The sequence below is a fragment of the Callionymus lyra genome, chromosome 9 (assembly GCF_982586985.1).
Source record: "Callionymus lyra chromosome 9, fCalLyr1.hap1.1, whole genome shotgun sequence".
Lineage (NCBI taxonomy): Eukaryota > Metazoa > Chordata > Actinopteri > Syngnathiformes > Callionymidae > Callionymus > Callionymus lyra.
In genome coordinates, this window is record NC_141826.1 from 9,884,650 (window position 1) to 9,898,871 (window position 14,222).

General features: G+C 38.0%; 1 protein-coding gene across 1 annotated transcript in view; it reads right to left on the reverse strand.

Annotated features, from left to right (window-relative positions):
- ablim3 (actin binding LIM protein family, member 3) overlaps positions 1-14,222 on the reverse strand; it is a 51,406-nt gene that overhangs the window by 15,984 nt on the left and 21,200 nt on the right. The window contains exons 3-6 of the mRNA XM_087799643.1: positions 12,019-12,202; positions 5,513-5,628; positions 2,028-2,154; positions 1,860-1,953 (exon numbers count right to left, since the gene is read on the reverse strand). Coding sequence (XP_087655769.1) covers positions 1,860-1,953; positions 2,028-2,154; positions 5,513-5,628; positions 12,019-12,202 — 521 coding nt within the window. The remainder of the gene's footprint in view (positions 1-1,859; positions 1,954-2,027; positions 2,155-5,512; positions 5,629-12,018; positions 12,203-14,222) is intronic.

The window sequence follows — 14,222 nt, forward strand, 5'->3', positions numbered from 1 at the left end:
ATGGAGACACAGACAGACAAGCAGACTGACAGGCAGAGAGACAGATCTACGGACAGACAGACACAAAGAAGAGGCGATAGACAGACAGACAGACAGGCAGGCACACATGTGGACAGGGAGACGGAAAGGAAGACAGAGGGTCAAAGAGGCAGACAGACAGATTGAAGGACAGACAGTCAGAACAGATGGACAGAGAGATATACTGATGGACGGACAGATAAACAGACAGACAGACAGAAACAGGGAAAAGAGCGAGGTGACCCAGTTAAAAATATTTCAGGAGTTTTCACAAAGTTCTCAGGTGAAGCTAACTTCACTGCTGCCGTCATCTGTGGACGAGCAAACATCAGATCAGCTGCGAGCCTCAGCTGCTGCATCTTAAACCAGCCGATCGTCACGATACGACAACACGACGGCGGAGCTGAATGAAAGCCTGGCGCACATTAGCGTTTCCGGTGTGAGAGCGACTCAAAGATAACGGCTGACAGGTTCCCGTGTCTATAAATAACCTGGAGAGGCTGACAGACAGTCGGGAACAAAGCACTTCACACCCGTCGTCCTGACGAGCTAAAGGGCACAGGGAAGGACCTGTGTTTATTTGTGTTTGCACCGCCGCCATTTACACAAGCGCGCCATTCGTGAGTCTTTTACAACTAATGTCTGATTTACTTCAGTGTCTTTGAGGCTTCGACAACATTTTAAAGCAACACTATGTCACATTTACTTTGTTCTTTTATGATAGTTACTAAAATAGTTACACAACGTTACCCACCAAACTGCTAAGGGGCATTAAGTCGGAGACGGTGTTTGCATTCATTTCTGTAAAGTACGAATGAGACATAGCAGGAAGATAAAACAGGAAAATGACTCAACAGGAGTCTTCTTCGTCTTGTTTTGTTAACCATTGTATACTTGGACTGTTTTTTGTTGTTTTCTCTTTCTATTATTTAACCAAGAAGATAGTTAGTTCATTCAAATAAACATTGCTTCAATCAAAGAATAAACCCAAGTCTTTCAAGAGTTGCTTAAAAAATAATCATAAATAATTCAAACAGATTTTTTTTTTTTTAATTAAAAATATGTACACTGTTTTCGTTGCTTGAAGTTATCTTATTTTATTTAAAAAAAAAATGTAATTGATCCCAAAATAGTTGTGTATCATTGTAAATTCTTCTTTTTTTTCAATTAAAACTAGTGTTTTTTAGGAAACTGACTTCTTTAAGCAACTTCTATTTAGTCAACCTTTTTTTGATTGAAGCAACTTTTCTCAATTTTTTTTTCTTTTTTTTGATTTTTATCTTTTTCTTGATTTTATAATCATATGAGAGGAGCCTAAAAACAAATTCCATCTTATGTATTGCTGCTTTGAGGCACTTGGTCGGTGTCGATACTTAGGGCCACTTACAGAAGCCACTGTAAATTATGTGGCCCCTTAGAAAATAGTGAAATCTATGTACAATTGAATAGAAAATGGTCGAAGGGTACACACTGGACACACTGGAAAGCTGTCCACTTCCAAAAGCTAGTGATACATTTTTCTTATTATTAAAATAGTTCCAATACAACTACTGATCTTAGAGGGAATGTTCATCTGCAACACTTGTTTGTGGGGATTACGAATACAGAAAAGAAGCCGTCGACACTGCAGCCGGATTGTTTTGGAGCCCAGTAGCCGTTCTGGGTCCACTATCATCCTTCCATCTTAAGCCCTGCACCCGCTAAACACATCAGGCTTAAACAGCTGAGACGGAAATGCAGCCGCTCAATTCTGATAAAGCTGATTCCCTTCCCTGGCAAAACTTCAAATGTGTCTCGGACAAAACATGTTGTCGTGGGAACGGTTTCCCCCCCGATCTCACCTCCAGAACTCTTCCGCTAATGTATCTGCTGCACGTCTCACATTTCACTCCGTACTGGGCGTGGTAGTCCGCCTCGCAGTAGGGCACGCCATCCCTGCAACACAGAGGAAGTCAGCACTGAGACTCATTCTCACAGATGATTGTGGGTCACATGAGGACGACACTTACTTGCTGATGTACTCTCCAGTCAGAACCATGTTGCACGTCTGACATCGAAAGCAGTGGACGTGCCACTGCTTCTCCAGTGCCAGCAGGGACTGACCCTGTTTGATTTCTGCTCCACATCCTGCACAATCTGGACAGAAGCATGAGTGAAGTGAGCTGGAAGGGAGTGATATGCCAACATTTTCCTAAAGTACTGTTAAATATGTCTTTAATTTTCCAGGCCAAAAGAAACAGAAGCTCACTTCCTCGCTCTCTTCTTTTCCATAGTTATCTTCATGAGAAACCCATTTTTCCCAGAAAATATTGACACAGTTTTGGGCTTTCTTGGAAAAAAAGAGTGAAGATGAGTTTACAGATTTTTCACAAAACAAAGGCTAGTAAATTCAAATTATATCTAAATTTGCACTTTTTAACGGTAGTTAAGTTTTAGTTAAGAAGGTTGTTAGAACCTACCCAGTGATGACGCTAAAAACCATTTTATTGATTGTCTAACAGACTTGCGGTGTAAATTAATACATTGATATATTGTATATGTAACAGTAGTGTAACAGTAGTCATTAGGCCCTATGCAGCCAAAAGAAACAATTAAATCTTGTAAGATCCCAGTGATGGACGAGAGGATACAGTTGACTCCAGCAGTTTTTAAAGCTGATGTTTGGAGATATTTTTCGGTTTCAAAAACAAATGAAGGTAGTTACGACTTTGTCAAGAGTCATGTGGTCTGTAAATTCTGTAACGCCATAGTCAAGTACTTGGACAATATTACAAACATATACTTGTATGGCAACAACAGTATAGCAAAAAAATATTTTGTTGCCGGCCCTGTATCGCAAGATGCATAGTATAGCCAGATTCTTGTGATTTTTCTTAAATTTGATGTGAGAAAAAGCCTCAAAGGAGTCACATTCTGCCTTATTTTCTTAATGTGTTTTGACCGTCGCACTTCTTTGGATCTATTTTCTGTGTTTGCACTTGAGTGTGTGAGAACTTCTAAGTGTATTTTCTTCTATCATTGTGTCCATAGGGTGTGTGTTAACAGCATGATTTTTTAAATTCATGTTCCTCCACTTATTCTGACGGTGTTTTTTGTCGTTTAACTTTTGTTTCTCTCATAGAAATTATTAAATGATCTTTTAACTTATTTGTCTCCCACCCATCTTATGTTCTTGGGTTCTTATGATGACCTGGTGACTTTTAAAGAAGTGTTTCTAAATTCTGCCTTTTATCCAATATATTGGATTGTTGTAGACGGTGTGCTACACATTTAGATAAACTACTGTGGCCTGTGGTGCAGCAACACACTTCATCATCACTAATGTTGCTGAGCTGTGAGACCTGCGCCCTCAACTAAACACTGTTAAAGATGATTGAAAGCGGGCAGTAAGTAAATGTCAGCACGGCTATTCATATCCATCCATGAGTCTCTAAAGTTGTTTTTTTTAACTCAACACATGGAGAATAGAGTTAAAAAATGATGAACAAATTCTCAGTGACTCTGCTTAACCTTCACCACCTTGTTCTAGAGTCCCCCCGCCTTATCTGAGAGCAGCACAGTCTGTCTCTTAAAAAATGCATTTGAGTATTGAATGTGTTCCCCGCAGGCAATAAATCTTATCTGTCGCCCCCGGGAGATAGTGCTGAGTCTTTTGGGTCCAGAATGAAGAATTGACTTTCGACTGTGTCAGGATGACGTGCAGGAAGAGCTTCTGACTGAGGAAGACTTTAGTCGCTGAGAGCCTCCGAATATGTGTTGAGAGAGGTTTGTGTTCACAAAGTGGACGCTGGAACCTATACCCTTGTGTTATACCAGGGTCAAGGTGACCCGGAGGGTCATCCGCTGATGGCTTTTGGGTCAATCTGACCCAGAGACAACACGAGGGTGCATTTTTTCCAATATATAATTTATAAAGAAACATAGATAATAACCTTTTTACGTTTTTGATCTCTTAAAAGCTTCACATAATATATCAAGGACAGACAAAATTAAATCTAAACAAAAGCACTTTCATCATATAAAGTCTAAAACAGACACATTTTGGTTGTGAAACATGAGTACAGTGGCACCTCATTTTACTACAGGTTATTTCAAAACCTGGCATTGAACTAAACTAGTAGAGTAGTGACCAATTCTGCAGTTGTTTAAATTAAAAACATATATTTAAGACATACAAACTCAACGTTGCATGTGAGGTGCCATCCCTCTCAGTAAGCTTTCAGCTTTGCCGCCCAGTCAACCAGAATTGTTGCTTTCAATCAGCCGTTACTAAATAGAGCAGGGTGAAGCTATGCATTGTGGGAGACTGCAGAAGGTGTAGCACGATTAGGCAAGGGACAACTTTAATGCTTCATAGAATACTTTTGAGATAAAAATGTAATCAAACATAATATTTAGAAAATAAAATGTACTTCAAGGACAGTTAAAATATGAAAAATAACTTCTGCAACATAAAGAGAATAGAGAATAGAATACAAAGAATAATACTAGGCAGGGTATGCGGGGTAACACTGAGCTGATTCCCGTTGTAATACTATGGTGCCGTGACTTGGAGATTAATACTACGATGACCCATGGAGTAATATTAGGGTGACTCGCAGTGTAATACTACAGTGACACATGGTGTAATATTAGAGATAATCAAAGATTAATACTGCAATGACCCTTGGAGTAAAATTAGGGTGACTCCCAGAGTAATACTATGGTGACGAGTGGTGTATTTTTAGGGTTACTCGCAGATTAATACTATGGTGACATGTGGAGTAATACTACAGTGACACGCAAAAACTACTACAATGACTTGTGGAGTAACACTAAGGTGACTCAGAGAGTAATACTGCAGAGTAATATAATGAATAGTCAACCATTAGTTTTTTAATTGTTGGGGGTAAAAGTCTAATATAATTGTGAAAGAAAAGAAAATGTAAGGTAAAATGACACAACCTATATAGTTATATATAATAATATTGTGTAAACACTTGTATCATAAAATAAACTTCATGCACCTCAATATGACTTCAATACTGAATCTCAGAAAACATGATTAAATAGCACATGAATTATTTATGGAACTAATGAAGCAAGAAATGTTGCACTTCGAGAGACATTACATAATTGACGTTCTATAACTGCAGACTCGGTCAAGTCTGGGTGATGAAAGTGTTTCAGGAGAACCATCTGACCAGAATAAAGAAATCTCTGTCGGACGCTCAGCCCTCTGTGATTGCAGTCGCCCGCTGTCTGTGTGAAAAAGATTCACCAGCAATCACTGCTATTGTTATCCTCACCGGTGCACACGTAGAAGAACCTTCTGCCATGTTTGTACCTGTAAATGAGCAACGATTCCTTTTGGTTCCCAGCTGGCGAATCAGAGCGACAGGTCGCATCATGTGTTTGATTAGCTTAACCAGCTAAAACGGGGCCTCGCGGACGTATCATATTAAGCCGGCGGCGCTAAACAGAGGCGACAAAGTGAGGCAGACGCTGGACTTACGGCTCGGCCCGTGGATCTTGATGGGTTCATTTGGCTTGACAAGAGTGTGAGAGCACTGCTGACACACGCAGTCCTTTCCACTGAACGTCACTCGGTCTCCGATGGGGAAGGGTTTACTGCGAGGGAGAGAGAGACACGGGAACAGCCGTCAATTAACAATTTAGTTTGACTAATTAATCGCGATAACAATTTGCTAACACAACAGTTGAGACTTTATTGGCAAAGTGGTGTAGTTTTAGTGACCAGACAAGCTACATTTCCGCTACATTCAGCAGTTCAGTTCGGCTGTCTGGCAGGAGCCGCAGAGCCGTCAATCTCTCCTGACAGTGTGTGTGTGTGTGTGTGTGTGTGTGTGTGCTGCTGACAAACACACCTTCCACCGTCATCACTCACCATAGTTTATTGACCGGCTTCTCTCTAAGACTACACTTGTACATATTTTACAACCCTTTCCAAAAATCTCCTTCAAGTTATTCACATTTTTTCCCAAATAAATTACATTTTAATAAACTTGCACACATTTTACGTGACTCTGAATGTTAACTGTGTAATAACAAACTAACTAACATCATCAGAACTCTAGAATAACGAAAAATTTAGGGATCTAAAAGAATGTATTTTAAATTTTCACTTTTAGGAGAAATATTTCATTTTCAATGTATTTGTGTTCTGGTGTTTTGAGCTGGTTTGGTCAAAAATTTCACCTTTAACTTTTACATCTAATCAAATATGAAGATGAACAAATATATTTAATTTTGGTCATATATGCATCATTATAAAATCTGTATAAAAGATATTTTCAAAGCTCCAAAATTGGGAAAGTAAGACTTTAAGAGAATCCTGGACATGATACCAAGCCCCCCGGATCTTCCTGGATAGGTACTACAGGGCCTGACAAAAAAATTGCAGTGAAAAACTTTAACATTACTACTCAACTGGTCTTCTAGCTTAAATTAAATTCCTTTAGACTCACTCGCTAACTCAATGAAACATCTCAGTTAAGTCACCTTCAAACACTATTCACTCTTGGTCTCACTCCCTCTCAATGAACTCATCACTGCAGCTACATTAAGACACATAATCAAAGATGTTTACTTAAAAGCATTGAGCTCTTGATCCGCTGAAACTGGTCTGGTTCTTTACTTCTAAAAGCAAAGTGAATAGAAAATCTTGTTCCCGACTTTCAGATTTCTTTTAAACGTTCAAACTTGGAAAAACATTCCGAAAGTTGTGTTTATTTAAAATGACCGTGTCAACAGGATTGTCAATAAACGATAGGTTTGAAGATTGTTATTTTTCTACTAGCCTTAAACACATTTAAAAAGGTGAGACGTATTAGGATGCGGCAGGAATGATACAACATATTACAATATATTTCAACACTGTTGTTTAGCCGTTTCCCCTCGTACTCAGTCATTGCCAGGATCTCTTTCAGGATTCCATTGTTAAATTAAATGAAATATGATCTAAAACCCAAATTAGTTGAAAAAATGTCTAAAAAAGAGTGCAATAAATTCAAAAACGAATAAAATGTGTAATTGTTAATAACATTTTATTAAACACTTAAATTAAATTATTTTAAGGCCAACACATTTTCTAATTGAAACATAAATACAATCTTATTATAATTTTAAATCGGACCAGTACTATTAGATCCGTGTATCTATATTTTCTCTCGCCACGATTCCTCGGGTGTTCAATGTCGTCCCAGACAACTGAGACTGGTGATTCAAGTCTGAAACATGACGTTGCCACAGGCTACTGCTTCTCAGTGAGAGTGAAAACTTCTTGCTGCTGATCTTAACAACTGCTTCTCAACAATGTTTGTCTCTATTGAAAAAGTACACACCCTCCCTCGCTACACCCCGGCTCACTTCCTCCCTTGCCCCGCTAGCTCTTGAATAATCCAACCTAATGCAGACCAGCTGAAGAAAAACATCACGTTGGCCATATCATGATAAGCTGTTTTCTGTTGGCACCCGGTTAAGCGGCAGATTGATTTCTGTGTGACTGAGGAGGATGTGAGACGACTGTTGAGCTAAAAGGCTTAGAAAAGGCTGTTTAAAGGAAACAGACAGCACTAATCCTTTTACTCCCCCGCTGAGGCCTGGAGCCCAGCCAGGGAGCGTGGAGAGTCTGGATGCTTAACAAAAGTGGACCAATCAATGAAAACACTGAATCCAGTTCACCACAATTACAGGTTTGAAACAAACTCAGACCTCGCTCTGTCAAGTGGGAGCCAGGAGTCGTCTGGTTCTGCTTTAGGTTTCCATCATTATATATTATTATTGGATCACCCTAGTATTACTTTGCGCGTCACCGTAGTATTTCTGCGCAAGTCATTTTATTATTTTCTCCGAATCCCCTAAGTATTACTCCGTTAGTCACCGTAGTATTAATCTGAAAATAACCATACTATTACTTTGCCAGTCACTTTAGTATTACTCTGTGCCTCAACTTAGTATTACTCTGCGTGTCACCTTAGTATTAGTCCACGAGTCACCTTACTATTACTCAGCAAGTCATTGTAGTATTTCCTGCGAGTCATCGTAGTATTACTCCATGAATAACTGTAGTATTACTACACAAGTCATTGCATGTTTCCTGTACGTCACCGTAGTTTAACTCTGCAAGCACCTTAGTATTACTCTGCTTGTCACCTTAGTATTAGTCCACGAGTCATCTTAGTATTACTAAGCAAGTCATTGTAGTATTTTCTGCGAGTCACCTTAGTATTACTCTGTGAATCACTGTAGAATTACTCTGCAAGTCATTACAGTATTTTCTGCGAGAAAACGTAGTATTACTCTGCGAGTAACCTTAATTTTACCCTGCTAATCACTGTAGTGATCCCCAGCGAATCCCTGTAGTAGAACTCTGCGAGTAACCCTAATAATACACAACGCCTCACCCTAGTATTAATCTGCGAGTAACCATAGCATTACTCTGTGTGTGACCGTAATATTACTCTGCCGGTCACAGTAGAATTACTCTGCGAATCAGCTTAGTATTACCCTGTGCGTCACCATTTTATTACTCTGACAATCACAATACTAATGCGCTTTGTGACCCTGGTCTAGAAAGGCGCTTTAAAAATGACTATTACTTACTTACTTACTCTGCGTGTCACAGTAGTATTACTCCCTTTATTGTCCATAGCTGCTTCACGTATCTTATAGGCATGTATGTATTGGTGAGGATTGAATGTGGAGGAGGGGAGAGTAAAAATAAACATGTAAACGTTAACCTTTTACAATGATTCATTTTGCAGTCAAGTTCAATTGGAATTTTAATTGCCAGCTAATTAATTGAGACGTACAATGACTTATGTTCAGAGACAGCAACACTAACACAGAGGCAGGAATAAGAAAAGTCAGAGTTGAAGATGCTCAGGATGTCATTGGGACTGAATGTTTTTCTTCACTTGTTCATCAACGAAGAACAATAGGTTTTGACCTCAGCTCTACCTGAGAGCAGCTCTCATGCCACTCCCTCCTCAGCCTCTCTCTGCACTTCAAACGTTCACCGTTTTAAAAATTAAATGCCCTTTCAGGCAGCCACAGAAGCTATTTTTAGTCTTTATCTTTTTTGGGAAAACTTCATCATGAAAAGGTGAAGAAGTGGAAGCGATGAGGAAAAAGACGAGGGAGGCGGGATGTTGACGGTGGAGGTCGGGAGGCTGGAAGCGTGGACATGGAAAAGGGGGGGATAATGAGAAAGAGGCGAGGAGCTGCGAGCGATGTGACAGACGGCAGACGGTGGAATGAAGAAGAGATTCCCAGTCTGTCGTCTCACTGTCTCTTCCAGTCTACACCACACAGAACACACCTAAATCACATGTGATGCTCCACTCACTGACTCCAGTTTAGCTCCAAAATCCCACAAAATTATCCAACAAAAGCGCTTCAGATTAACCTCATCACATGCCACTCATTTATTTGTACACAAAACTGCGTTGCTGCATGTATGACAAATAAATGAATCAGCAGCTTTACGGTCTTTCCACAGAGCCGCCGCTCTTTGATTTGTGGAGCCAACAGTCAGCGGAATTAGACCATAAATTCTCGGCCAAATGCTGCAGCACTTTATAAAATTAGATGTGGCCCCGAGTCAGGCGCTGATTTAAAAGAGCTAATTTATAAGATTAGTCCACATTTCATCCCTTGACACATAGAAGGGTAATTCAAACACTTTGAGTCATTTTGTCTGTTTTAGTCTGACAAAAGCACAAATCTATATTATAAGTTAATAACAAATGTTCATGAAAGTATCAGCAAATATATTTGTTTTATATCTTTATTTTCAAATGGTTTTCATGATTTATATCATCATTAAAATAATGAACAATTAAAATTAATTCAATAAAATCATAATTTATGTCTTCCCCGTACAACCTCACATAACATTCAAACCAATCCAAGAGCCAAGGTCTGAGATAGGCAAATATCCAGAGAAAATAAAAAATATATATATATTTTACTTTTAAAATTATATACGGACATTTAACCATGTGGCAGATTATATAGAAATTATGAAAATTTAGGTTTATCTACTGTAATTGTAAGTGAAGTGCTATACTTGCTAGCTTAACTAGTCGAAAGCGCTAGCTAATACATAAGCGAAATTGCGCCCAGTAACACTTTGTATCTTACTTTAACTTCAACACTAGAATGTAAATCCTATAGATGTCCAGTTAAATAAATACAGCTATAATAGTATGATCATTTCAAGTTAATTTGTGTCTCAAATAAAGGGGAATCATGTCTATTAACAGGTAGTATATATAAAAGAATAAGGTAAAATGAAAAAAAAAGCAAGGTGCCTGAGGTGAAATTATGTATTTTTTATTTTGCAGGATATGAGTTTCCCACGTGTTTTTCCTGATTTCTAATGATATTGTAAACAAAAAATCAAGTTAAATTACTTCACCATTGTGTGCGAAGCAAAGAAAGTCAAAAAAGGAAAGGAATGAAATTGGGGTTGCTAAAAATGCAACTTTGACTCTTTTAGGCATTTTTACGAGGGAAACAATGACGCTAGAACACAGAAATCTGCTTTGTTGTGGCCTTCGTCTGCAAGACAAACTAAGAAACATGTTCTTAGCTTGTTTCTTAGTTTGGAAATGTACTGTTTTCCAAAAGAAAGCGCAGGAACAGTCTCCACGGATTGAAAGGAATGATTCGAATCTTGCCACCGAGCATCTCGTCTGACTCATGCTCTCATCCAGCTTCTCTCTAAAACCTCCTCACTCGTGTCTCCTGGAACATTCACCCACAGGAGCATGAATAGTTAACATGCATATCACAAGAGCACCAACAAGTGATGTAGCCGGCGGCAACACTTGAGGCAGCAGTCTGGTCATGAGGCAGGTAGCAGCTATTCGTGGCACCCGGAGAAAAATGAAGGGACGATCGTAATCTCCGACAGTCGTCTGATTCTCTCATATGATACTGAGGACCGCAGTTGAAATAGAGAATCAAGACGGATTAAAAGACCAGATTCTACAGTGTATTCATACATTTTTATAGAATATAAGTTTAAATAAGTTATAGTTAGAAAAGGAGAAGAGAGAAGAATAGTTCATAGTTTTCTGCCCCATATTCTTACTTTTCTACTTCACTACACAGAATATTTTCTTCATGTTGTTTGGTTTATTTATTATTGATGGTACTGAATGCTGACTTTGTCATGTGACATTATGTGTTTAAAAATGTATTTCTGTATGGTATTACTTTTGGTTATTTCTTCATTTTTTAAGAATTTGTTGATTCAGCTAATTATAGTTTTCATTTTGACCAATCTGTCGATGCATATTGTCCCCGATCAATATTTCCGAATGCATGGTACTTGGTTTGTTATACTTCTATACTGGAGTATCTCTTCAATGGGTCACACAAAAAGAATTGTGTGACCACTTTGCTTATTTCAAGGGGACAGAAGTAACAACACAATATAGGTTGTTGAAGGAGAAATCTTTGTCCAAAATCATGACAAATTATCAATAAATCCTGCTTTTTTTCACAATATTGTATTGATATTTACAGAACTGTATCGTTTAACTTTTGTTTTTGCTTTCAAAACGTCCCTTTTTTGATCCGATTTCTTATATTTCTTATATATTATCTGTGGCTAAAGAACATTTCATCCAGCGAGATCCTGGGAAGAACTGAGGACGAGAGGATACAGTCCACTCCAGCGGCTTCAAAGTTGATGTTTGGACACATTTTGGTTTAAAAAACAAATAAAAATGAGGTGGTCGAGAGTCATGCAGTTTGTAAATACTGCAACACCATAGTCAAGTACTCAGACAATACCCAAAAATATATCTTTGTTCCTACAGTATCGCAACATATTGTGATATATCTACTTATCGTATTGCCTGATTCTTCCCTAGTAGGTTGTAAATTAAGTTTATTTTGCTGTGACCTTCATAAACTACACCACATGTAAACTATCACGTGATGTTTTTTTTAATCAGAAACACACTCAGAAGTCCCAAAAAATACCTGCAGACGCTGCAGACGAAGCACTTGGGGTGGTAGGTTCGCCCGAGAGCCGAGACCACCTCCCCGGTGATGAAGCTGTCGCAGCGGTCGCAGCGGGTTCCGTACAGACGCTGGTAGTCAGCCGTGCAGATGTACTCGCCCTTCTTCTGGAAGAAGCCGGATCGCGCCAGATCGCAGTTGCACACTGTATAGGAAAGGAGGAGAAAATAACGGAATAACTTTAATGTGATTAAATAATCAATAATCATCGAGATTGACACAATTGAAAATCATGATTTAATTATGTTTTATTGGCTTTAGTAGTCTGGCCCTGGTTTTTACAGATTATTTCCCAGTTTATTTGAGCGTGTTTGTTTGCTGTCTACACGTTTGCCTTCACAGATGGCTGCTCGGGAAGTTGCTGGGCTCCTGACAGTGGTGAGCCAATTTGCTCTGATGGCAAAATAATGACATAATCACTGGAAAAGCCATTTTCAGCGAAACAATGTGCAAAAAAGGGGAAACCAAACAACAGACCTCAATTTCTCAGCATCCACTGCAAAGCAAATACCAGCGGCGGCACTAATGAAATCAGGTGTGTGTGTGTGTGTGTGTGTGTTCAAATCGCGCTGCCTCAGCAGTGCCTATGTGCTACAGCTTTTTGCCATGAAATGAAGTGAATTCCAGAGGCTGTAACCGTAGAGCTAAACGGCATTTTCACAGATCATTGACCATTGTGGTCGCCACTCTCGTCTCTTCCAGGCGCTCTGGTGAACTGAAAAAAAAACATTTATTCTACCCTCACGTGTTACACTTGAAGTTTTCTTTGCTTAAAAAAATATATATTTCGTTTAATTTTATAACTATTTGGCAACATTAATTGTACTGAAGATTTTACAAATCCAAATTTAATAACATGACTTCATTTAAGTAAATGTTTTCATCTGGATTATGCATTTTTGTAGCCAAATAACTTGTGAAGCTACTGATAATTCAAATTAATGTTCATTTTAAGATGAATTTAATGATCATGCGAGCTGCCACGTTCTTCAAATATATTTATTAAAATAAATAATAGAAGATAACGGTTTTTCATATGTATGACTAAAGGCAAATTTAGCTAAATAGAAATATAGAATTGGAGAGTGCAAGACTCTAAACAAGAAGCTATGTTGCAAATATGTCATCATTACAGACACACTTTGATTTTGTCCTTCAAGCCCCTCTATTAAAATGACCCAAATTTGTCACTGAGATCCAGGTTTGATATAACAGAATATCCTACACGAGGCAAAACTGAAGTTAACCTATTAATTACATGGATTATTTGGAAACTAAATTCCTGAACGAAGAGACGAACGATGAGAAAACTGTGTAATTATATGTAATTAAAATATGCTGGTTATATGCTATAATAAGCTTGACATTGACCTTGACCTGATTTCTGCAGAAGATTTTCAGTGAAAATGTTTAATTATAGTAATAGTAATAGTAATAGTAATATTTATTTATATAGCGCTTTTCGAGACCAGGGTCACAAAGCGCTTAAACAATCCAAACAATACTCAAAAAAGTACATACTTTAAAGATCAAGATAATACTGAGAACACAACATATAGCCATTTATTTTCTTCAGCTTTTTGTTTATTTTAACGACCGGTACATTTGTTTGGAGAAAGATAAGTATGAGAAAAAAAATTGCTGATACAAGTTTAATTTAAGTGCTGATATATAAATATGGTGTTGAGAATTACATGCTTTGAGGCATTCCATGTTCTCTATTTTGTTAAAAATTTCATAATCCAGAATTGATGTTTTTTCATTTTTTCAGCATTCATTTCTGATCAATTGTTGACATTTATAATATCTGCTCACAAGAAAACAGACGATCAAACCTTGAAGCAAAATGTTAACATCAATTGGGTTGTTTTAATTGTTGCTACTTTTTACCTTCAAACTGCATTTCATTTTGACACCACATGGGCCATAAAAAATGCCTCATTTTTTAGTTTAGTTCTTTTTTGTTGTAAAAACCAGATTCATTCCGCTTTATTTATTTAGATGTCTAGAAAGAAATGTCTTATTTCAAGATATTAAACGACAACAAAAAACAATCAGTTAAAGGGCAACTAATGTTCTGATGTAGTTGTGTAATAAAGTGATCTTTGACCTCTATTGTACTCATCAGAGTCTGTTTGTACCAAAAAACTCTCTTTTCATTCAAA